At 42.8% G+C, this 26,551-nt stretch overlaps 1 protein-coding gene across 1 annotated transcript in view; it reads left to right on the top strand.

Annotated features, from left to right (window-relative positions):
* Positions 1-26,551, top strand: part of trim44 (tripartite motif containing 44) — a 44,078-nt gene that overhangs the window by 4,371 nt on the left and 13,156 nt on the right. The window contains exons 3-5 of the mRNA XM_030095999.1: positions 588-665; positions 6,877-7,173; positions 14,880-14,902. Coding sequence (XP_029951859.1) covers positions 588-665; positions 6,877-7,173; positions 14,880-14,902 — 398 coding nt within the window. The remainder of the gene's footprint in view (positions 1-587; positions 666-6,876; positions 7,174-14,879; positions 14,903-26,551) is intronic.

Genomic DNA, 26,551 nt, shown 5'->3' with positions numbered 1-26,551 from the left:
AGAGACCCTGTTGTGGCCCTCTGCCCTGTGGCTATACATCTGAAAAACAAAAGTAGAGCAGCACACTTGGTGACGGTTATATCACGGTCACATATGGATTGACGAGACACAGAGAGGGTCACATGTGAGCCCAGGGCTACAGTATTTACTCCAGACCCACCCAGGCTTTCATCCCGCTTCTTTTATCAGAGTAATCGCGTTAAGAGCCCTTTATCTGGTGGATTTATGACGATTTCCCCAGCCTGTGCTCAGCTTTGAGGATGTCAGTGCATAAAATTTAATATGCAAATGTTCCTTTGATTGACTGAGTTTGATCGTCGTCCCAAATCATCGCCACAGAACATTGTCACATCATTGCCACTGAGATGTTCGCTCCTTTGTTTCAACATTTTTATATTTATTTGTTTTTGTCACATTTTTCCTGGATTTCTTTATGTGTGTTCAAAACAAAACAAAGCCAGTTTGATTCTGGATCATTAATCGCTTAATACTCATGACTGTCTTATTATTTTTATTGAAGTTTCACAATACATACGCTGTTTTTATTTGCAGTGTGTTTACTGTTTCCCTGTCTGCCCTACCTACAGAGCAGGGAGGGTTACGACCTGGTGGGCTGCACGCATGAGATGGGCGAGAGGATCAAGAACAAGTGGACCAGTGGAGAGGTGAGTCCAGACTCGCCGTGTTTCCAGCTCTGAGTTCGACCCTCGGACGAGATCCGTCGTAACGATCATTTTTAGAAAACCTCGCCATGTCCCAGCTGCTCTCGTTTAGTAATGAGCCGCAGTAAGCCCTGTCAGGTGAAATGAGAATTAGTCCACAGCCATGTTAAAAAGAACAGACGTGACATTCTTTCAAGGACAGGCAGGGCACCTCGGTTTTCATTGTAAGAGCGTGCAAGAGGATTTCCTGTGTCTCATGGTGGAGATGTCATGCTCAATTACATTGTTTGTCCAAGTTAATGAATCTGACGTCCTACATTTCAAACACAGCACACACTCGCTTGTTCTTTTATGCTTATAAAGGTCAAGCTATTGATTGTATAGCCGGTGTTTACATTTCGATATTGCGTGATCTTTAGTAGGTGAATGTGTGTGCATTAACTGTCTAGTTGTTTACTTTTTGATTTGTTTAGTCCCATTTTTAAGATACGAAATGAAGTTAAACCTTCATCCAGATGCTTGGAGGCTTGTTTTAATGATTTGATGGACTTTCTCCAGTGATGAGTGGGTCAGATTTCATTCAGTTTGTTTTTTCTCTTCGTATCTGAGAAGGATTTTGAACCAAGTTTTACCAAAAAACAAAATGTTTGCAATGAGCTTTGACTCATTTTTGACTCAGGCCGGTAAGAAAGTGAGTGACGCAGACGCAGCATTTGAGAACGAGATAAAGACGGATTTGGAAGAGATTGTGTCATAAAATCATTCGTCACCAAACACGATTGGCAATTACTTCAATTCACAGATTTATCATGCCGCCTGTTTTCCAGATCTTGCCTGTTGGTTTGAGATTCAGAGGATGTGATTGTACTTGAAGCAGGCAGCATTGCTCCATCACTGAGTCATGACGTTTTGAGGCGTCACTTGATGTCAGTTTTTGACTCAAAGGTTGTATTTTTAAAGTGAAAATGAATTAGACTGAGTGATTAATGAGATGCCGAACACCCTCGGGTCGGCTTTAAACTCTTGTTGAACTCAGTGAGTTGACGAACACGTTTTTTTGTGATCAGCCCGGGACTCAGCGGATGGATGTGCTGTATTATGCACAGCGTTAAATTAGAATGGCTTTCTGATAGTTTTAGACTTCAGTAGAAATGAATGAGACGTAATGTCTTTAAACATATTGATTCAGCCCTAATGTTTAAAGATTTTCTAATAAGAGGAATTAGTCATTTTAGAGTTTGTGAATTTACAGTTTTTAGAGCAACTGGATTTGAATTTCAATATATTTCTCTTTTGCTTCCAGCAAAAGCAAAAAATTCCAGCCATCAAATCGTGACTGAAACCTTATTTCTGGGGTTTTTTTTCATTGAACCTTCCCATTGTGGCCTCATTCCAGGGTACAGGGTGCGATTCAGATAGTCACCTTTATCTTAACATCAACCAAAACAAAACTTACTCAAACTGAATTTTCATGACAAGTCAACCTTGAAAACAGTTGCTGTGTTTCCATTACAGAAGCCGTAGTGGGGGCCATGTTGTGCCAGCGAAAATAAATCCCGACCACGTAGAGATGCAACACCGAGAGGCGGGATCGGGAACGCACGGCTATACGGTTTCATTTACTTACCAGTGAGAGCGGCAGCACCTGCTCTCTCAAGCACCTCGCCAGCCCCCGTTCTGCCTCGTGCTCCGCTTTTATAACGGTGTCAGAAACCATCGGCGAGCGGTGGCACCCAGGAGCATCGCTGAATACCTGCAGAGATGTGACCCGAGCGCCGCGCCATAACGCAGAAGGTTAATTTGACTGGCCGGCGAGAGATAACACTTTTTTTCCCGGCAGCCCGGCAGCCGTCCCGAGTTCACGTACTATTATCGTTCTGAAATATCAATGGTGCCCCAAGGACTTCCTGGACATTTAGTCTTGCGCCGTTTCACTATAGAGGCGCGGCGTGCCCGGTGAAAACCACTTACCGAGCTCGCTGGCAGGGCGCTGCGTCTCAGGACCAGCGTGTGGATTTGCCGGCGCGTGTCCTCGCCGCTCTCTCAAATGCCAGCGTCTCTTATTATGCATGACAGGCGACCGTCAGAGTGACTCCTCCAGGTGAGAGAGGTGCGTGTTTGGGCGAGCGGCGTGCGCGCAGAGATAGAAAGAGGAGCTCTCGGTGGAGGTTAAATTGCCTGCTATCGACTTCCTAAAGGACTTCAGAGAGGAAAAGGTCTGAGCTGTTGTCTGTGAAGAGGTGAGGGGGTAGATGAATGGATTTAACCCTTCGCTCCTGTTTCCCTATTCAGTATGGCCCATCTAATTATAGACTTTGCCACAGGCGCTGGAATTTTAATCTCCCAAAGTTCATATTGCCTTTTTTCTACAAAAGCGTGGAATATATTGCAAAAAAAACCATCGATAAAGCTGCATACATATTAATGTGGGACGGGAGCCGTAGCCCAACACAAGGGGGTCTGGATGGGTGTCATCCGACCAGTCGGCTCGTGTTTCCTATTGTAAGAGGGCTGGAAATGAAATGTGAAGCATGTTGTGGCTTCAGACCAGGACAGCAGGTAGCTGCATATTTACCACATCTCATGTTTTATTTACCCGCGGCTTATTCCTGCTGCACAGGGTGTTGTCAAGGCCACATGCTGCCTTTAGAGCCGCGCTCGGCAGCTTCAGAGAAACGCAGCCGCGATATCTGGAAGCAGCATATCCGCAGCCCAGTAACAAATGTGTATGTGTGTGTGTGTGTGTGTGTGTGTGTGTGCAGTGGCTACATCCATTTTTCCTGCCTCTCAAAATCTACAAGAGCAGCAGACACTTTAAAGCTGTCTTAGGAAGACGAGGCAGAGGAACAGACAGGAAAAGCATGAAAAGACTTGGCTGCTGCTGCTGTTCATCCTGCTTTTTCTGGTCCTTCTCCACCTTATCCTTTTCTTTCTACTCTCTTCTCCCGTCGCTCTTTAAGACCGTCTCCCCTTTTCTGTCTCAGCGTTTTAATTGAATTACTTGCTATCATTCCCCAGAAAGTTTCTTGGCTGACATTGCTTCACTCTAAACCAATAAAAAGGTGCTGGATATTGAAACTCTGCTATTATAAAACTGAAGACCTTCTGTCTCATTTTTCCAGTCCTATTTACACCCTCGCTGCTGCTTTTTATATTGCTTTACTTCACTGTTGTGGGGGCTTGTGGGTTTTTTTTTGTTTTTTTTTTTCAAATTAACTTTCTGTGTGTCGCTGCGTTTCTTTATAGGCCAAATTGGAAAATCTAATTTCTAGGGCAGATAACAGAGAGTGTGAGACAAAGAGAGAGTGGTGTTCGGTTGGAACTGGGCCACTGTTGCCAAGGGCAAGGACAGTTCAAATCCATTTACTCCTAATGTTCTATTAATGCTTTTTGGGCCTTTTAAAAAGGCATCACACAAAACAGCGCCCGGCGCAAGCAACCGGGTCAGCCTGGTTTTGGAAAATCTTCTCAAAGCATTAACATTTTCAACACTGTTACAGAAATCCCTTTTGAAACCTGAAAAGGGACGAGACACATCAATTTGAAGAAGAAATGAAAAAGGAAAACTACTCATGAAACAATTTTTTGGAATCCACACAAAAGCGATGAAAGGTTTAGATACATATTTCAGTGCATCCTGATGTCTCACCAGTTGTTCTTGTTGTGCATACTGATCTATTTTTACTCCCAAGGGCTTTGGCTGTTTTTTTGTTTGTTTTTTACATTAATAAATTGCAACAACTTTTTTTTTCAGTCAGTTACACATTGCCCCGATAGTGTAAGGTCATTTCATTTGGCTGTCTCCCTTTTTTGCCATCATGAGAAGTGTTTTTTTTTAATAAACCTGTTGCAATCTCAAAGTCTCAAAAAGTGCTGCACACCTGACATCCTCTGTAAGAGACGTTGAGCAGCAACAATGCAGATCGAGACTTAACCACAAAGAAAGAATCTGGCTGAACTAATCTGCTTTGAGGAGGATTCACCTTTCCGTGTGAGCTTACTCGCTGTGCACGCCAAACATCCCACCTTCGTAACGCACTCACTCATCCCTCATCTCCTACCCCCGGCTCTGTCCTTGCAACGCAGCGCGCCGCCGTCTCTCCCGAGGCCTCATTTCGTGGCCTCAGCTTGCAGCAATGCAAATGAAGATTAGCGCGCATGAATGCTCCTTCCTTTGCGAGCCGGACAGACTCTCAGGCTCTGCAAGGTCCAATGGCAGAGGGCTCCCGCTCCGCTGGCACAAAGAACAGTGATCCAGGATCACGGCCTCCGTCTGCCATTGGGGCCGCGGGGAGGCAGTCGGCGGGCGGGGGGGTTGGTGGAGGTCCTGGAGATCGGGAAACATGGCGATGGAATGTGTCAGATTGGTGATAAATGTAACACTGTGACACAGAATGTCATGTCTTCAGCTCATAAGCCTTGATTTATTAAGATTCTGTAAAACTAATTGAGATTTGTATATCTGTTGTTTTTTACTTGCTTTGTCTTGAATTTGTGTACTTTGCAATAAAGCTGTCCGCATTTGTATCAAATTACTTACAAATTTACGTTAAAAAAGAAATAGTTGCGATGTCCGGTGTGTCCTTTATTATAGCTGGAAATGATTTAGTGTAGTGATGGGTCTTGACAGTTTTGTTGATTGGTTATATTCTCCATGTGAGAATTCTCAGAAATGTATGAAAATGTTTAAGGCCTTTAACTTGGCGAACGAATTGTTTGACATAGAAAATCCATAGTCGGACGTCCTCAGTAAATTTCTGCTCTACCTATTCTATATCTTCATATAATTTATCTTGTCTAAATCTGTCCGCGTAAATAAACTGAATGTCAAGGCTGCTTAATTAGTGGAGCAGGTCTGATTTCAGTCTGAAGTTGACTATTTGATCCTCCGTCTCGTTCCGTCCTTGAACGAGACGCTGAACCCGCCGCTGCCCCCAGTCATCTGCAGCACCTGGCAGGAAAGCTGTCACCATCGGCCTGTGAATGGATGAATTTAACAGTGACCTGCTCCATCAGAAAAGCCCATTTCTCAACTAGAAACTGCTTTGTCTTTTTATCCCACATTGTCTTTTTATCCCACATTCAAAGACACATTTTACAAGAGTGAGGAGGAAGTGGAACACGTTTCTGGCCAAGCCCACTTGTAATTTATCGCCCCCCGATCTCTCAGACATATATTCAAGGTATTGATTTTTGCTGAAGCAAAAGAGAAAACAACTCTTTGCTTTCCAATTAGGCGCTAACTAACTCTTTGTGTCTCATTCGGGGTGAACGATGTGCATGTTTTTCTTTGCTCATACAAAGCGAGTAAATTAAAAGTGTTGCTTCTTGCGCTTGGTTTAATGGGCAATTTAGAGAATCTGATTGCTTGTGCAGAAATGGCAAATACACGATAAAACTTGGGGCCCCTTGGGTGCCATGGCTCTGCCAACCTTGGTAAAGACTGATGATTCTTTGCTTCACTGGAGAGAGAGAGAGAGAGAGAGAGAGAGAGAGAGAGAGAGACAGAGAGAGAGAGAGAGAGAGAGAGAGACAGAGAGAGGCTGAGGGCAAACAAGATAAAATAGATGGAAAGGAAGAAAGTGAAGGTCTGCTCAAGGGAAGGAGGGAGCCAGAGCAGCTGATGTTTGTAGATTGGAACAATTATAACATATTCAGGGGCATCGATCACGGCAAGGGGTTTGGCTATTTTTCTCTCTTTCAGCCCCAGATCGGATCTGTGTTATAGGTGGAGCCGTTTCGGTGGGACGAACTGCAGGGAGGAGTCATTTCATTCAGGCGTTTTCAATGTATTGCTGAAGAGAGTCTCATCTGGGAACAGGAAAGAAAATTAAAAAAGGTTTCTCCGTGTGCAGTTCAGCTGCATCGCGAGCCAAACAGATGGCTTCCTGTGGTAGACGGAGCCTCTGAGGTCTCTGTCTGCAGATGGGAGGCATGGCGTTCCCCTGCTGCGCAGCGGCTCCATGCTATCAATTAGCTTCTGCGTGACAGAGAACCGTTCACATTTTGAAATAATATTCCCTGATCATATAAAATTGTGTCTTTATTTCTGTTGCTCAGTCCACACACTACAATCACACTATTTTTCTCTCTCGTATTTGGTTTTGTGTACGATGTTTTTCTTCACATCTGTAGGATTGATGTTTTTATTGTGGTGAAATGGAAAGTCTTTACTCTGTTAAGTCAATCTTCCCTCTCTCTCCAATTGTTGAAGATGACAACAGATGAGCTGGAGGAATACGTCAACGACCAGTTCGAGGAGCTCCGTCAGCTGGTGCTCCTCGAGGAAAAGAGGACTCTTCACCTGGTCGACCTGAAAGAGGCCTTCCTCACGGCGTCCGCCGTGGAGAAGATCGCCGAGATCACGGTGGAAACCGAGAAGCTGCAGGAAGAAATGGCCAGCATCACCAACCAGCTCTGCCTGCTGGAACAGGCCGAAGCGCAGTCTCTGAGTCCGGCGGTGGCGCTGGAGGCTCTCCTCGCTCTTCCAGGAGCGTCCCATAAACCCTCGGTGAGAAGACTCCTCCCTATTTCTTTAGAATCCTTATCATGCCCTTTGACCTTTTACAAAGTGAAGTACAGAAGGAAGCATAAAGAAGTCACAGTTTGTTTTTATCTGGCTTTGACTTCAGTCTAACGTGTCAAACCGGTGAAATCTGCTGCAGTTAAATGTATAAAAAACTAAAAGTGCTTTATTTGTGTGAAGCATTCACAGTTTTTCACTGTGGCTGCAGTAAATGATCAAAGTGAGCTTTTAACTTAAACTTTTGTTTTTCCTCTTCGAAACTGGACCGACCAATTGCGCTTGAGGTCTCATGAGTGTGAAGTTAACACAGTTTATAAACCGACTCGATGCACAAACCAGACCGAGGTTATTTAAAGCAACATTTTATTGGAGCCTGGATGTGCTTACCACAGCTGATAAAAAGAGAGAGAGAGAGAGAGAGGCTGTAGTGTCTCATCACGTGGTCTGCCGAGAGCGCAGCAGAAAAAAAAAAGAGAAGCAACCATGTGTCAATAATTAATTAATATAAACTTTGAACTTGGAGACCTGCTGCCAGAGTCGTTAACAAGAGCTGCCATGTTAAAGCACGCGCTATTACTCTTATCTATAAACAATTACGGACAGGTTTCCAGCCACCACAGATATATTTGGATATTATTAGTTTCTAGCTTCGTACTACAGCGTAAGACTATTCACTGTTGCCTCAGTCTGTCTTCATTTGCTTATGACCTGGTGAAAAATGGTAAAAAGAGACTTTCTGGTTTGTTGGAAAGCACTTTAGCAGGGCGCCCAGAGCCGCTGGGGCTTGATCTCAGGCAGCCCACTTTAAGGATTATCTTTCTAATGACCCTGGAACCTGCTGCAAACAGCAGAAAGCATATTGAGAGCAGGTGCCGTCGTGTGCTGCTCCGTTCCAACCGAGAGGACAGACTGACTCTACTGTATTCACCCAGTCACGACTAGAAACACACTTTTATTTCCTTTCACTCAACTGTGTCAGTTTGGTGGAGGGAGTCAGATGCAAATGAATCCCGAAATGTTGGCCGACACGCAGGTATGAGTGTCCTCTGGCTGGAACGATGGCAGCATCTGAGTTTACTGTGTTTTTTTCCTTTTTGCATATTAATATAATTAGGTCCAAGGGGAAATTTTACTGATTTTTTTTAACAATATCCAAATGATTGAATGAAATGTGCAGAAAAAGGAATAATCTCATGTCTATTATGTGTTCCTTTTACATAAATTTGAAAAATGAAGTGCAGCATTCACCCTTGAAATATCAACAACACAAGGACACACAATTGCACAAATGTCTTAATCATGGCTGTTTTTCTCTTCTTTATCATCATCGCCATTAATTTAATATGCTGTGTGAGAAATGAATTGATATAGTTCAACACCATGCTGCTATTTACCTACAGGTGGTTTTATCTCTTGACATTTTATTTTAGTTTTAAAAGGAATGATTGATTGATTTTTTTTACATTTATGGACAATATAGATTGACCAATTAATCACAACATAAACCACAACACTACTGAGATTTTTTTAATGGTCATTAATTATGTTGTGTGTTGTGTGGTGCCAATGTTCTAAAACTCCATTTTACAGCATTATTGTACTATTTAATTTATAAATTACCCTAAAATATGACTTAATATAGGGCCTGTATATTTAAAAATGGTCATAAAATCAACATTTATGTCCACGACTCGTCGCTCGGTTTTCATCAAAATTATTTCCCCATATGGTTTCAGTCAGGTGCTTCACTGAGAGGAAGCGACGCTTCACTGAGGCGAACACGACAGACGCTTCTCATTGTGCAGCAGGGGCCATATAATCAGATGTTCCTCAGCTATCATCAATTCACACAGACATTTTGGAGTAAACCTTAAAAATGGAAAATTTCCACAGAAATCTGTTGTTTTTGTAGGGTGGGATTAAACCACAGTACCCGGAGAAAACATGCAAACTAAAAAAATAAAAAAAAATAAAAACGGTCCTCAAGTGGACGCTGCCCCGCTGTGTAGCTCAGAACAAGTCACGTCCTTGAAAACTGTGAAGCAACCAACTCCCGCGAGTCCCAATCATGCATTGAAGAAATTGCTTTTACTGCTTACAGGGCCTCAAATTAAAATGTCCGACCGGTCTATTTATCACCTGCTATATTTTAGTCACCACCGTCAGGAGAGGAGGTCGGCTGAGCGTTCCTCAGAGATGCTGCGTATAACCACAGAGGCTGAAGTAATGGCGCCAGCTGATGTGCAGATTGCTTTTTCTTGCTGAGAAATTAATCCGTGGTGGCTCGGGCTCATTAAAGCTATAATTGAATGCCAGTGGTTACCCTGTTCGGTCCCATGAGTTAGCTATCGCCGGGGGAAGGTTGTATTCACACCAAATCAGCCAGTGTAGAGGGAAAAGTAGAAAAAAAACAGAGAAAGAAACACCAGTCAAAGGACAGACCAAGATTTCTAACAGAGATGTTTATAAGTCTGACAGCTCGGTTTTTGTTTTTCTTGTGCATTAAAGTGGTTTTGATTTATTGCGCGTCGCCCTCCAAAACCATTTCTTTAGATATTGGAAGCATCATTCATGCAGAAGTCCAGCCGACGCCTCAGTGTTTGCTTCCACTTGCAGCAACATTAAGTTACTTTTCTCTCCTGCTCTTTCGAGGACAAAGTTCAAGGATCTTTTCGATTGGCTGGTACATTTGCTCCACTCACTGACTGGTTTAAAAACTGGATTTTTGAATACATTCTTTCAAAATGGCCAGATCTGCCATGCGGCTGGCCTTTCCTTTCCACTGGTGGAAAACCCCTGAAGTTATCGAGGACTTTGCGTTGTGTCTACCTCGTTTCAGATGCACACTTGCAGCAGTGAAGCATAAATACTTGTTTTCACTCCCACGCTTCATCGCTGGTACATTGGCACATTGAACTCAGCTCATTTTTACTGCATTTTTATTGAACTGTATCATCGTTCTTGTATTTTGTCAGGGTTGAAAATACTTTAAATCATGTACTTCTTATTGAATTACTTGTTGTTTTTCACTTTTTATTACATTTTTTTCCCTCCTTGAAATATATCATGCTGGCATTTTAAAATGCCAACCTGAAATTGAAAGAGATTATAGATATGGATGTGGTTTTCTGTGCCAACAGAGGGGAAAATATTTAATATACGGTGCACAGAAAGATTAGATTTGCGTTGATATTCTGATTAATCTGTTGTTTCAGCTCTACAATACATCCAGCTCCCACCAAAAGCTGCAGTGAAGTAATCAATAGTATCTTTTGTTGTAAAAGTAATGATTTAAATTTGAGTTTTGGATTTAAAACCCATACATTTGTTCGTGCTAGGAGTTGATTTAACAATAAAAGTCAAAGTGGGCTCCGCTCAGATTAAACCGTCACCTTTCGCTTTGTTTGAATGACGTCACGTGTTTGAATATGCAAACTTTGTTTGCCGCTTTGTTTTCTTGTTTGCTCCTTTTAACCGTAAAGCAGGAGCTAATCCGCTCCGCCTGACAGGTGCAGTTATACCCTTCAGCTCTTTAGGAAGCGGCGCCTCGGCTGCAGCTCTGTAAACACGTCAAGCTCAAGTACTGCAGCCATTAGAGCAGGAGGCCCGGGGAGCGCCGTGGAGAACTATGATGGGAAACATCCCTCACCCACATTAGAGTCATTCTCTTACCATCCCATCAAAGTGGAAATCCCACGAGCGAGGCAGCAACTCTCGCTTCGGGTCAGACAAACAAATTACCGCTGGATCCGCTAATAATTTTTCTTTAATGTAGGCACAGGAACACGGCGGTGTAGCCACACACAATAAAGAGGGTCAGCGGGGTGATAATAGCATTCTGAACATCGCCCAATGAGCAGCCGCCCCGGGGAGAATATATTAAGAGACTTTGACTCAGTCCCAGTCCATTTATTATCAAAACTCCAGCACTTCAATTCCATTATGAAAGCGCCGGCAGGTACTCATTTGGAGAAGCGTTCGGTGTGTTTACGTGAACATTCACCGACGGCTGCGCGGTAATTAAAAACACACGGCGGTATGCCACAGGGAAAGGGAAACCAGCCGGACCCACGAAAGCACAAAATGATCCAAAATATGTGAACTCGGGGTCACAGACACAATAAACAGAGACATGGAGTAAAGTTTATCAGATGCTTTGGCAGCATCTCTCATTTCAACAGAAAATTAATCACTAGTTCTGCTTCAGAACAGCTTCTGATAAGCAGTCTTTTTTTTTTAAGAACTATTTCAGAAATGAGATCAATTATGGAAATTTTTGACTATTCCTACTTGGATTCAAGTTTTTATCAATAGCTTTGCTCCCATGTGTTTATAAAAGCATTATTGTTGCTCGTTTTAGGGTCAGAGCAGATTGTGTCACATCGTACGTTGCAGGAATGTTGATATAACTGTTACTTTGCAGTCTAAAAAAAAGTTGGCTCGGTTAGTGTTCCATGATTTTTTCCTAGCACTGCAACAAACACTGGTTTTAGAAAATATAGGTATTTGATGTGATTGCAGCTTACAAAATTCCCGATATTCAACTGTTGGTGGTGTAGAAATTCTGCCACTTTTTTTTGGCTTAAAATTTTCTAATTACAGACACACACACTTCATCTGAAAGTGTAAAATACCTCGACTTCTATACAGCGTCCTTTATTTAGCTCAATGCTCTATTTTCCTTACAGATCACTGATTTGCTCATTTCGCTCGAGCTGTGTCGCTAAAATCATGCATTTAATTTCTTGAAAATAGTACACATTGTTCTGTGAAGTTGTTTTTGAAGTATAGGAGGAGCAGCTCTAGGGTGTATCTCTCACTGAGCGGCACATACGTAGAGATTCTTCTTAGATTTCAAAGACCAGCGGAACTGCATGAACATAATGGCAGACTTGCCCAAGGCCACTTGAGTGATATAAGAAGTGTAGAATTGAGGCTTTTTCAGGCCTTAAAGTACATTATTTCTCCACACTGTTTCAAAGATAGCCAGTAATTACAATCAGAGCAAAGCTGTATTGGAGTCTGTTTCCAGCTAACAGCATTTTTCTTTCGGTTTTATGGGCGCTTTGCACTAAAAGCTTCTATAATTAGATTGAATGTAACAAAGCACGTTTGAGACTGTACCACATGGTGGTGTTTTGGTCAGTGGTGTCATCTCACAGCTTGAGTTATCTGTGTTCAGTTTGCATGTTCTTCCTTTGTGTGTGGAGGTTTTCTCTGTTTACGAGGTGTATTTATCCTGCCTTCACTGTAAGCTGGGACCTGCTACGTCAAACTGGGTGACGTAGTATTGAGAAAAAATGGATGGACAACTGAGACTATGTTTACTATAAAGAACTACATAACTTATTTAACACTAAACTCAAACAATCAGAACTCTAGGACTAAAAAAATACTCAATAATAGATTTTTGGCCAAGGTGAAAAATAAATAAGTATGAATATTTCAATTAATATTCCTATAGATTTATGCATCTGCACATTCACCTGTAGTTATTTATGACTGTGCGCATGTTAACTCATGTTATTACAATAAGCTAAAAGAACGCAGCATTATTTTTGTAGTTTATTTTTCTTCGTGGAAATCTCAAACATAAGTGCAAAGCTACCGTTGTGTATATTCTGCATTTTAATGGAAATGATCAGTTGCAGGTAAACTGATGAAGGTCTCTGCAAACAAACTGCAGCCCACACATATTTTGTCATTTATAGCCAGCATTTTAAATCAAAGCATCTTTTCTTGCGGACATCTTGAAGCCTGCCTGAAATCACCATCGACTGATGGAACGCCAGATGATCAAGAGATGTAAGGAACATAGAGTTGTTTTTAAATTTGTGGAGAAGCAGCCTCACACCAACTACTTACAAGCCTATTTAGTGAACGTCAGTTTTGTAACTTAATGGTACAAATTACCTTCTGAGTCTGTCGGAGTGTTCGACGAGTCAAATCAAGAAATCTCTGAGTGTGTTTGTCCAGCTCTGAATCTAATTGAATCTGGAGCTATATGTCAGCGAAGCAGGCGGCCGGTCAGCGATTCGCAGATTCCACTCATCAGCTCTCCTTTCATCTGCGCTGCTGCCAAGCACTGTTAGTTACAGTGTCGAAATCCCTTTCTGCTGCAGCCGTCTCACCGCCGGTAGTCAAGCTGTAGGGCTACAGAATGATCTGGAGCCAATTTTGGACCAAACTACTCGTTCTGTGGACTCCTGGAAAGAAACAGCCCACTGGGGAGATTCTCAGAGAAATACTTTTCTCCATACCATGTTTCTCTTTTTTTCTTTTTGCGTTTGTATGAGAAGTAGGACTGCCGAAGTCAAAGCAAGTGGATGGTTTGTATTGCAGCATCATTTTTCCAAGACTTAAAACAACATGAGGAGAAATCAAGGCATTGCCTGGGTTTCATCTGAATGAAGACTGAACTTTACTTTTAGTCCATTTTTGCAATGTTTAGATGGTTAGACTGGTTAGATGGTTGTAAGAATTGTGGTATTTCTCAGCTTCTGAAATGAAGTTAGCAAAGTGTCGTTTTAATTTTGGTGTTTTTTTCTCTATTCTTGGCATTTTCAGAATTTATGTGAGAATGAAAGTTTTCTTAGAGCTCTCCAAATACTGAGAGGTTGTGTGTTTCAGGTCAGGCTTTTCTTCGATGGAAGTCCGTTTTCATATAATGATCAGTTCACACAATTCTAATAGAAAGTGTTGGTATTTGAAAGCAAAACGCACCTTGGAAGTCCATCACAAATACTGTACAATAAGAGCAAGCGACTAGTCACTGTTGTTACCAAAAAAATATCTAAGCATGAAGACATTAACATCATCAACGTAAGTGTTTAACAGAAATCATATTGTTATCGCAGCACTCCACAGCACTCCTGCATATCACATGTTTAGCTAACGTCAGTGGCTCCATAATCCCTCCATACGATTAATGGTCACAGGCAGCCTGAGCCAGTCCATCACAGAGCTAATACACAGATTCAATTACAAACACACACATTCACCACCACAGGCAGTTTAAAGTTACTGATTAACCCAACAAGCATGTCTGCAGAGCACTCGGGAAAAAAAAAAAAAAAAAAAAAAAAAAACCCTCCATGCACAAGGAAAGCATGCAAACTCCACACAGAAATGCCCCAAGCTCAGTATTGAGCTGGAGCGGTTTTTTGAAGTGCCGACCACTATTCCACCATTAGTCCAGAAAAACAAGCTAACAGATGCAAATAATAATAATTTAATCAGATGATTATTGATTACATGATTCTAGAAGTTCTGTATAACAAACCGTGTGCTGAGGACCTTATAAAGAAGTGTCAAATCCTGAAACTAAGCACATACAGTTCCTAAATCTGATTATAAAACCACGTCCAAGTTCAAATCAACAGTAAAAGGGAAAGACAGCAGAAGAACGAAGCTTGCAGCTCACTCGACGCTTTTGTTTCCAGCGTGCTCCTTTAAAAGCTGGTGAATATGCATGAGCACAACTGGTGAATGAAAGAGAAAATTAATTGGTCAGATTTAGAGCTGCACCAGCTGCGAACCACGTTGATGTAAATGATGTTGTTTACCTTTTGTTTGTTATCTGCAACACCTGTGCAAAGATTTTAAAACTGTTTTATTCTGTCTCTGTCTCTCTCTCTCTCTCTCTCTCTCTCTCTCTCTCTCCCCCTCTCTCTGTTTTTCATTGTTTGCAGCACGACATTGAGGCCAGGCCAAGGTAAGACTGCCACTGTGATTCATGTCCAGCCTTTTATAGCAGGGTAGTTAAGCAGCGACTGAGGACCCTTCACTACCAGCTCCCTCACTTCTCACAGAAACACACTTTTATTTTATTTTATGTTTTTTTTTTTTCTTTTAACTTCCATCCCATCGGTCTGTCATCACACCCACCGATCATTTGCTCCCTTAAACATGCCACACACCCGAGCCGGGCGCATTCGTGCCCCCAGACCTTTACGGTCACATGCGAGTCACATCACTGCCCCGGCGAGGCAATTAGTCGCTCTCATCTGAGCGTCCTCGCTGGAATCACAAGAGGTTACAAGCTGCCTGGTGTAATAAAGCGCCACTACGAGCGCCTGACGGGCGGGGTCTCCGCGTGTCTGTGTGTGTGTGTGTGTGTGTGTGTGTGTGTGTGTGTGTGTGTGTGTGTGTGTGTGTGTGTTCTTTCATGCATATACGTGTGTGGGTGCAGCTGTGATAAAATGAGGACACATTTGACTTTTGCTTCCTTCACATTAGGTTTATTTCTTTTTTTTGTGTTTCTGTTTTTTGACCATCTTTCACATTCTTCCCTTCCTGTGAGTTAGACGATGTGAGATGAGTCGTCGTGTCTCATTGATCTGTTGACATGAAAGTCTCTGTGGCCTCTTTGCACAGGGAATGAGGGCAGAAGTGCTCCTGGCTCCACCTGGTGTCTCGACCAATCTCTTTAGCTCTCTCCAAAGGCTTTCAGCTCAAAGCACTCCCCCCCCCCCGTCCAGCAAGACATACGTCTAAATGCAGTCTCAGATGTCTGCAGCAAACTCCAGCACATCTGTCCTCAGAGAAATAATAATTTATTGTCTGTGAGATTCATCATAATGAAGGCTGAATGCAAAAATAACCATGTGTGCTATATAATTGTCTTTTGTCAGAAAACATGTTCAGAATGGAAAAAAAAACTCATTGAATTTATTCATTGTGCTTGTTTGAAATGTGCTGAATTTCCTCTCTGAAGTAGAAAATGTCTTGCTTTTTATAATGAAAAAAAAAAAAAAAAGGACCAGAGCTGGTGCACGGTGCCAACATGTAATATGTTATTGATTGGTCAGCCAGTATTATAACCCCACCGCTCTGGAGCAGATGGCAGCAAGCATGGACCCAAGGGTGAGCTGAAGCTAATAGGCTGACCTTGGTCAAGTGTAACCTCTGCATCGCTACGCTCACTTCTTGTATAATTACTTCCAAACTCCCCTATATTTCCTGAAAATGCAGCGTGTGCAAAACTGTGGTCAGTGGAAAAAGATCCTATTGCCTGGAAGGGCAGGTGGTGAAAGGTTAGTAGGAGAAAGGGCATGAGAAAAGAACGTTTTATGCTGCTTCAGTTGAGTTTTTCTTCACGTTGGAGCTTTTAAAAGTCTCACTTTAAAAGGTCCGAAGGTGAAGCAAACAAAACGTCTGGGCAGTACGAGGCGTAATTGGTTAAACTGGTAAAGGAAGTGGGGAAAAAAAGCGAGGAAGAAAAAGAGATTTGGGAGGATCAAGCGAGGAGTGGATGTTTAGGGTTATGTGCAATGGGATCCAGACAGCAAATTGATTATGGAGCAGAAACACTAATCCGCTGTCTGAGCCCCATATCGCTGCCGTAGACAGAGCGCTCCCACAGGACCACAATCCTGCACCCACACGCATCTTTCCTGGACTCGCTCATCAATACGAACCCCTCCTGCTTTTCCCCAAGCCTCTTAACATAGGTACTCCACGCCTGCCAAGACGGGCCCTCCTCTGAATATAAATCTCGCTCCACTCTCCTCCACCCAGACGTCTCGCTGCTTCCTCTAATGTGATGCATCGCAAATTTCACTTTCATTCTGTGGCTTTAATCTGTGCGCTGCTTATGCAACCCTTGTCCCGGACTTTTTTCACTTTTTCACATGTTTGTATACGCATTAGCCTCGCGTGTGCGTGTCATACGCCGTGCAGTGGACAAGCTCTTTATTTGTGTTTGTGTGTTAGAGTGTGTTGGTCTGTTTGATTGGTCCGAGTTGGCAAAGCAGCACAATATTTATCATCCCGATCTAATCGTGCCTGTGTGTGCGTTTGTGCGTCTGTGTGTGTGTGTGTGTGTGTGTTGCACGTTCCCCAGACGGGGCGGTATGGCACGGCTGCATCCTTTAGAATATCTTGACGTTCAGTGGGTATGTAAATCTGATTTCAAGGGAAAAAAGTTAATCCATATAGGAATTCAATTCATCGCTTGGATATTTTACCTCTCTCATTAGTTAGACGTGTCGTTTTGCAGTGCAGGGTTTCAGCGATCACAGCGAGTGTGAATCATTACTCATCGCGGTATTGATCAGTGGAGAGATAAAGAAGAGGAAGGGATCATTTACCACCGTAATGTTTTTATTTCTAAAGCCAGGTTGTCTCCTGAGCTTCAGCTTTATTTGATGTACACAAAGTGACTTTAGTTGTGAGGCTTAAATTTGCTGCTTCATTTAGCTTTTCATTTTTTAAAATATTTTTAATGAATAGGTAATACTTTTACAGACTTTTGCTTCCTGAGACTAATTGTCTTTGATTGGTGGATTTTAAACATCCTAATTATTATGTTATCGCTCAATTTAACAAAGGAAGAAATAATCACAACTTGCTCAAAGTCAGTCAGTCTTTGTTGATTCACCTTTTGAGCCAATGCAGAGTTTATGTAGATTATCTTCTAAGCGACACATTTATCTCTGCATTAAAGCTTATTGCTATTTTATTCTTTGGTGTTTAAAAGCTGGCAGCCGGCGCCAACATATCCTTCACATACTCACACTTGAGAAACACCGACTGTTTCATTTTAGTTTTTATCTGTTGGTACATTAGTCATGTTGAAGTGAAGGTAAACTGCAGTTCAAAGTATGTAGCATCGTGTCTTTTTTTCCTAGTAAGTATCGTTCTTTAATATACATGTACTCAACAGATGTACATGTACAGGCGTCACTTTTTTTTTTTTTTATGTGGTATTATTGGTACAAACTGCTAAAAATGTTGCTGAAGCTCAGTCTCAGCTGGTGTAAACTGGAAGCAAGAGAAAGAGCACTGTTATTTAGAAGACCAACTTCCAAAACACAAAAAGACATTAACACCGCCTACTTAGCAGTTTGGTTTAGTCGTAAATCAGATCACTAGCATAACACTCAGCAGCATTGTTGTGTGTTTTACTGGTAAACTGAGCTGTTTTGTTTCCTCTTGTGTATCTCATCATTAACGCCACATAAAGAAAATCATATACTGAACCTGTGAGGGTCTGGAGCAGAGAAGCCTCACAAGAAAGAAGTTCACAAAAGTGAACTTCAACGCGTTAGTCGTCATTCATTTCTTGCTTCCCACCGGCTGTTCAATCACCACATAGAAAGACTATGATTCAAAAAAGATGGACACAAACCCCACAAATCTTTAGTAAGAGCTTTCCAGCAGCAGCGTCTGACATTTGTGTCTGCCACTTTTCATGAACCCATTAGCACACCGCCGTGTCCTCCGGGCACCGACTTCCAATGTGGCAATTATCTGTGGTGTATGTACACACCGTATTGAATGCATTTCTCACTGAGCCGCAAGAACAAATAATTCTATTACGCAGAGTTCATCCTGACAGCTGCAGTTTGTTTTGTGTGTGTTTTTTACTCCTCTTCAGAGAAAGAAATGGTTTGATAAGTACATTACACTGTGGTTCTACATGTGAAATTTTAAAGCCCTCATATATGTTTTCAGTTGTTGTCAGGCACTACAGCTTATTGTGTTTTTAATAGTATACATTTAAAATCAGATTAAGAGTTGAAAAAATAAAAAGTAAAAAAAAAAAAAAAAATGGTGAACCCCTCAGGGCTTGCTGTAGAAAAACACGTCAACCCAGAGGCAAGACGACAAAATGATACAAGGGAGCAGGGAGAAAAGACAGAAAAGTGCATACATAACAAATGAGGATGGTAGAAAAAAATGGAAACCACTGAGATGCAAGGAAAGTGGATGTTTTATCTGACATGAACCCAACCTGATATAAACCTTTGAAACTAAATGAGATCAGTCTTTAATGTGGTTTGTTTCTCAGTTTTAGTCAAAAAAATGTTAACAATGAATCCCAAATAAAAGCAAATGCATAACAATCAAGACGAGGTTAAATTTGTGCAACACGTGGCTTCGTTGCTTGGCAGGAGCATTTGAGGTCTCCCGAGCCTATAAATCACAGCGTAATCACATGGAAAAGGTAAATCTTGCCGGGAAGCGCCTCACGTCTAATTACAGCGCGAGGGCTCTCCATTCATTGCTCCAATCACTCACGTCTCGGCTGTATCCCGGGAGCTCCTGTCCCCCGCTTCGCACACTTTATCACGCGTGTGTGGGCCACACGCAGCCGGAAAGGAGCAAGGTTACGTCTGTATTTCCTCCTCTAATCTTTTCGATTTGACAGTTCATGCAGACATCGCGCCGTTCAGCCGCATCAATTTACAACAACGCATCAATAATTCATGCCGCACCTGCTGCCGTCTGCGTTTTGGAAGAGGTCTGCAACTCACGTTTTCAAACTTTGGCAGCAGATTTGAGAGTTATCAGGGCAATTAGGTGGACTGTAAATGAGATAGGATGAGTTCAGTTTACATCGGCATTAAGAAGCCTCAGAAATTAAGAGGTTAGCTGAGTGACGGAGCAAAAGACGAGGCAGAAAGACTGGTGTTAAAACCAGGAGTAAATACAGATGGCATTCAGGTTATGCATGCATGGAATGTAATTTGAGATTGTTTACTTGCTTTCAAAGTAATTTCAACACGAAGTAAACTTGTCTTTGTGATTTAAGTACAGATTGAATAGTGTAAGTGTCAAACAACATCACTACTCAGTTCTCATCGACATGTATTGAAAGCCAAAGTTTTGCCTGCTTTTAATAAGCAAACTCTCTTTGCATATTTTGACCGGTAATAGTGATTCTGCATTTTAATGCAGCAATCAGTCATGAACTATGGTTAGAGAAAAAAAAAATAAAGCTTTAAAGTTTTACATGCTACAGTTTTGAGTCACTCGCCTGTTTAATGCTCAGACCTGATGTCGGGGACATAAGTCTACATTTATCTGTGTAGGGAGTGGAGATGACCACCAGATCATCAAAAGCACCAAAGTTCAAAGTGGGTGACCGACCGAACACAGTCCTATTTTGTCACACTAAAGTAGAGCAGAGCTGACTGTCACCAACTGGAAAATGAACCCAATGAAGCGACTAATAGGTGCAGCGGTGGCCTCGAGGTTAGAGGGGCAGGATTTGCAGGTTTGAATCCCACAGCTGGCAGGTCACCACAGTAGCTCCCTGAGCATGACCCTTGACCCCCATCAGCTCTTTGGAACGCCGTAATGTGGTCTCAGCTCCTGCACCCTAGAAACAGGATGGGTCAAGGTGGAAAAGGACTTTCCCCAAGGAGATTAATAAAGTATGATTAGTTAGTTAGTTCGTTAGTTAGCAGAGTGTCATCTGATTAGACAGTCCTGAGAAGAGCTTTAAAGTAGTTGAATTACCTTTGTGTGACTGGCAGGGGCTTGTTGAGTATTTACCTAATGACACATGGCAGTGTTAATAGAGTTAATTTAATGACTTTTCTACACAGGAGGGTTTGATTCACTCTTAATCCTCTCTGCAGTGTCACCTGCTGTCTGTTCAGAAAATGTTAAAAACTTCTCTGCAGTATCAACTAAAACACCCGATTTGATTGCCTCTCACTCTCCGGCATCCTCACACAGTTAAGGATGCTGGATTTGCGGTTTCCTGGGACCTTGTCGCCGTTCACGGCGCTCTGAGTCTCGTTGTGCGCCCCCGTCTTTTCAAACCTTTCCTTGTAATCTGTCATTATTGCGAGCTCGCCGACAGAAGAGAGCAGCCGGGAAGCGGCTCGCCGTCCTATTGAGCGAGAGCTGCCAGGGACCACCCACATTCACGGAAGATGCCAACCGGGAGCGGGGAGCTGACGGGGAAGCAAAGCGGGTACTTTGGGACGCAGCTTATCTGTCTGAGCTTCTCGCCCTTCACTGGGTCAAATGGATGAGTTGAGTGAAGCAGGGAGGCGCCGGGGGAGCGCGGCCAGAGGACACGGGACAGAGCGCACACATGAAGCATTGCCTCTAATGAAATATTTACACCGCCTCCTACTAAAAAGAGAGTCTACAAGCCCTCTCTGCATGTGTGTTTAACAGAGCATGCGTGTTTATTCCTGTTGTATGTCTTTATACAGTAATGTTCGTGTTTGTTCACTCATCAGAAATGAACCCAGACTTGTTTGGTCAGATTAGTTTTCCCACCTGCATAAAAAAAATTTACTTAACATCAGGACCAAACAGCACGAGTGTGAAAGCATCATTGGAGAAAGAAGAGTTTTAGCTCAGGTTTGATATCTTAAAGTGTGTGTGTCGTAGGAAGATCAGCTGCATGTTATGACTGAGCAGAAAACATCTGGCTTGACCTCCTGTAACCACCCCACCCTTAAGGCCTCAGTATACTTCCCCGTCGCCGCTACGTCGTTCCTACGACGTAGACGTCGTAGCCCTACGACGGGCTACGTCGGGCTACGTCGGGGCTTGACGTGCGCCTCCCGAAAATTGTGACTTCGCGTCGTTTCGACGCGTGGTGACGTGAACGTCGAGGGCTGTGATTGGTCCGCTTTCGCGTTGTTTATAGAATAAAGTAGAACTCACCCGAAATGCTTTTCTGATCCGAACAGTGCTTCGGGAGAAATTGAGATCCAAAATTGAGCGGCGCACATCCCTATACTGTTAGCAGTGTTAGCACTGTTAGCAGACGGGGCTACGTGTATAGCCGCTCCGAAAACGGCTTTAATCGTCCAAAATTCTCATTAGTTTCACCAATATTTCATCACGGTCTGCTCAGCCTCTCCTCCACCACAGCCCGGTGTCACCAGATATGTCATATATGCAGATATATGTTCGGTAAATCCACGCGTGTCTAGATACGTACGTCTAGAAATCTATGTCTATAGATCTATGTCTAGGTAAAGCCGGAGCTACGGAAGCCGCATTGTTGTTGTGACTGCTAGCGGCTTGGCAGAGGAGGGCGTTCCCTTGACGCAGGAGCAAGATATGTTCAGTAGCGGCGTAGGGTTGCCGGCGTAGGAACGCCGTGGCGGCGACGGGGGAGTATACTGAGGCCTTTAATGCGCCTCCGCCTCCCTCTCTCTGTCTCTTTAGGCCATCGCTATTCCGCCAGGGTGGATCCCCGGTCCCAAATAAATGCAAAGCACACACCAACCGAACTGACAAATAGAGAGACATGCATTTAGATGATAAGCGACTATAAAGCATGCATAATTCATGCCTCACGCACAGCGTTCCTGCAATTTTTTTAGATGTCATTCATTTGTGTTGGAGTGTGTGGACACACATGCGTGTGTGTGTCATGAATATACTGTCTGCACCAGTGCGAGTCACATCAAACCGGAATATGTGCGGAAGAGTGAAAACAAGTGTGCCTGTTTTTGTTTTTGTGTGTCCCACTGTTTGCTTTGTCTTTTGTGAATGACTAATGGCAGCTATGTGCTTGTCCTGAACATTTCCTTGAATATAAATGAGGTGATTTGCCAGGTTAAAAAAGTTGGAGTTGAGATTGCTTTAGCACTGCCCATCTATTTTAGCGATGCACATAAAGCACCAACACGGTTCCTCGCTAATTGAATCGTCGCTAAGAGTTGCAGGAATCTGTTGAAACCCGAAAAAGACACGAAAGGTAGGCAAAAGTAGATATTTTTTTGCAGTGCAGACATGACATCTGTGAATATATTTTCAAGCATAAAATCCTTCTTTTGATATCCGACTCTACAGCAGCGAGGATTGCAACTCGATAAGGTTGATGTGCTTCAAAATTTCCAGCTGAAGTGGAGAGCCGGGCGGCTGGATTTCTGGTAGTTGTTTATTCGGTCCAGTGTAGCTGTGCACATGCTGAGGATACAGTGTGTTTAGGAGTGCCTCTTTTATTGATCTGCTGTGTAGATAGATATGAGAGCCCTGCCAAGTGCGTTTTGTGTGTGTGTGTGTGTGTGTGTGTGTGTGTGTGTGTGTGTGTGTGTGTGTGTGTGTGTGTGTGAGAGAGAGAGATCCCAGAGTGTGCATTAAGTGTGGGTGTAGTACACTAGATTCAGATTACTGCTGTGTGAGTGTGTGTGTGTTGATGCTCCCAGCCTCTAGTGCTTATAAATTATAGATTGGAAATCCACCTCTCTTCTCTTTGTCTCGACTATTTTTGACGCACACATGCAAAACTGTTTGCTAGCTGGGGTCTTAATTAAAAAGCACACAAGCTTCATGAGAGCACACAGTGATTTTACACCAAAAGAAATGTAAAAAAAAAAAAGGTAGGTAGCCACCTTTGTTTTGCTGACTCTGGAAGGCTAGTAAGAATGAAATATTTAGCAATTTATCAAGAGGCGCCACAGAACCCTTTAAAGATTTATATTTGCTGAACTTTGGCTGCAAGTATTATAAAGACGCAAACTTTAACACTGTGTAATGCACTGGGATCGTCTGCAGAACGTGAACGCAGTGGTAAGACCGACAGTAATATAGACGTGCAGAAGATCAGAACAGCATGAAACAGTAACCATATGTTTGCATCAAATAATGGAATTTCAGAATAAAATAGACTAAATGCAGCGTGTTGAAACATTACGAGGAAGTGAGCCGACGGCTGCATTTCAGCCGCGTCGATGAAGATAACAGGTGACGCCTGAAAAAGAGAGAAGTTAATGGGAAGCTGGCTGAGCAGTTGGCTACCAAGAGGACGAAGGCCTGATAAATGAAACAAAGCGCGGCAAATCATATTTCTGGAGACTCAGGCGCACAAGACAGTAGCAATAGGTTGGTTCAGGAAACTCCAGCAAGCTTACTGGAAGGAGCGTTTTATCGCTTCAGGTGGGCCATAAGTTGTTGTATCTGCCTCCAGAAATACCCTTCCTGATAACCTTGTACTATCTGGCTCAGTGTTGAACATTATATTGAGTCAGTGAGACTGAGAAACCGCGCTCATTTTTCTTCAGGACTCGCCTCCCTTTACTGTCTCTGTTATAGTAAATTGAGGCAGAACATGTCATCTTTATGTCACATCATAAAATGTGCTGATGCGTTGGTATCTATTCTATTATTTATGAATACAGAACAGTGTTTCTGTTTGCTTCACTCTTTTCTACCAGCCTGTCTCGTTAATTCTTTTTTCTCTTCTGCCCCCGCTCATTAAATTACCCACCCAGACATCTCTAGCTGTCCCATCTAATAATCACACTGTCATAGAGGCTTCCGCTGTTTGTGCTTTCTGTGAAGAGAAAGGCTGTGAGGAATTACTGTCAGAAATAAAAGGAAAAAAAAAAAATCCAAATGTGCTAATTACAGCTCATTCTCCCAACTGAAGAAAGATACTCCTGGAATGAATGCATGTGTGAGTGTGAGTGTGTGTCTGTGTGTCATCCAGGTTGTGACTGCTGGTGTGCTTTCATGCACTCATGCAGAAAAAGTGAAAAAAACCAAAGGAAGTGAGAGGAAGTTGACTGGAGAAGCGTGGAGACGGAGTCTCAATAGACAGGAAATGTTGGATTGAAGCTTTGAAGACGCACATCTGCAGGATTCAGCTGGTCCAGGAACAGCTGGATGATCCTCTATCGAAGCGTTGTCATTGAGCTTTGTTTCACACAGATGTCTTCACTTGGTCACCAAAGATATTATAAACGTTTAGCTCTTTACAAGGCAAGTTGCTACATTTGGAAACATTCCTGTTTCTTCCTTTGACATTTTTACAAGTTAATTTTTTGATGTCTGTAAACCTGTAACAGTGTCATTTGACTTTATCATAGATGATAACATAATTTCTGTTGTTTTTCTAGCAAACGTTCCATCTCTTGCAATACCATGGTTGTTTTTTCAAAAATGTGCTCTTTTTTTGTTGTTTTTTTAAGCGAGACATAAAATATGCAAAATAGTTTCTTTTTAAAATCAGATTTTGTGCATCTGAGAGTTCATTTTAGGAAATTTTCTAGAATTGAAATATTCAGTGCCCATATTCTCACCTTATCAAGGGTGAAGCAATAAAACAAATGTCCAGACTGGCTGAAATGTTGTTAGGGCTGGAAATAAAAGTATGTTTTTATCAATAAAAGCTCAGAGGCAGCACCTATTAGGAACCAAACATCTGGATGCCACTTTAAAAATGCTCACTGCGACTATTTTCACATGCTGGTGCATGTTGACTCATTTTCTTCCTTTTTGCTGTTGTGGCTGATTATTACATTCATTTGCTTTTGAGGCTGATGAACAATTATGGGTTTTCCTAATGAAAATTTTCAATATTTGCACAGATTAAAGCTTTACCTGATTTGCAAATTACATGCAGGAGAAGTTCTCAAAGAAAGTGTAACCTGCACCGTGAATGTCTGCACACGATTCTAGTAAAACCAAATTAAAAAAAACAACAAAAAACAATCCTGCATCCAGTGATATCTACACCGAAGAGTCGCACATCACTGTGACTAAAATAGCTCTTGCAATAGCATGGCTTGTAATCTTTTTCGACAGGCACATCCTCATTTAGCCAATCTGTGCACGCTGGTGTCCTTTTGAACAGCTCGTCCCGTCTGCCCATTCAACATCTGGACGGCGCGGATCACAAAATGTCAGCGCTGTCAAGCGAACACGCCACCTCCACAAACTGACAATCAGCCAGCTGTTAATTGGTCTGCTGGTGGCGTTGCGGGCTGGTGGCAGTTCTCTGCTGCTTTTGTCTGCGTTTGAAATTGACGATATCTGGCCCTGTGCATGACTGGCACGACAGACATACTGTACTGGGAGCGAACCGGGTAATTAGAGCTTCCTCTTGCTGCTGTCGTGGTTCCGTCAGAGAATTTGACCAGATTACAAACCAAAGTAGGTTCTCTGGAAGCTTTGCACGCACACACACACTCACACGGATTCCTTCAGTGTTTTATCCACAAGGCAGATTGTCATATTGGATCTGTCGAATTCTCTTGAATTTTCGCCTTATACCTTATCGTGCACGCAGTCCTCACACAAACAGTAAAACTCTCAAAAGATGCTGCATTGTATATAAACATTCATTATTCATTGTAAAAACCACGCACACACACCTTTCATGGTATGGGCAATTAGTGGAGACACCAAAAGAAGAAACCCCCCCCCCCCCTCTGCAGCAGGAGACAGGAAGATGCCTTCACACACAGATGTTTTCCTCGTGCTATCTGACCTCTGCCTCCTTTAACCACACACACACACACACACACACACACACACACACACACACACACACACATACATGCGCATGCATATGGAGTTGGCCTTCGGGTGTAATTACAGGTCTGATTCCGGCTTGGTGGAGATGCAGGAGGGCGATAGTGGCAGGCTGAACCGAGGGGCAATGAATCAGTGCCTTATCAAACCTCTGGCTGTTGGTATGAACTGTCAACACACAAAACCACACATATATTCAACCCGGCACTAAAGAAGCAGAGCAACAGCGTCCCGGCGCACGCAGGACACACTTGTGCCTCCTCCAGCCCACACTCCTCCTCTGATCAGGAGCTCACAACAAGGGGAAACAGGAGTGTGCAAAGGTTGGCATGTTTAATTC

The sequence above is a fragment of the Salarias fasciatus genome, chromosome 7 (genome assembly GCF_902148845.1).
Source record: "Salarias fasciatus chromosome 7, fSalaFa1.1, whole genome shotgun sequence".
Classification (NCBI taxonomy): domain Eukaryota; kingdom Metazoa; phylum Chordata; class Actinopteri; order Blenniiformes; family Blenniidae; genus Salarias; species Salarias fasciatus.
This window is presented reverse-complemented; position numbering and strand designations above follow the sequence as displayed.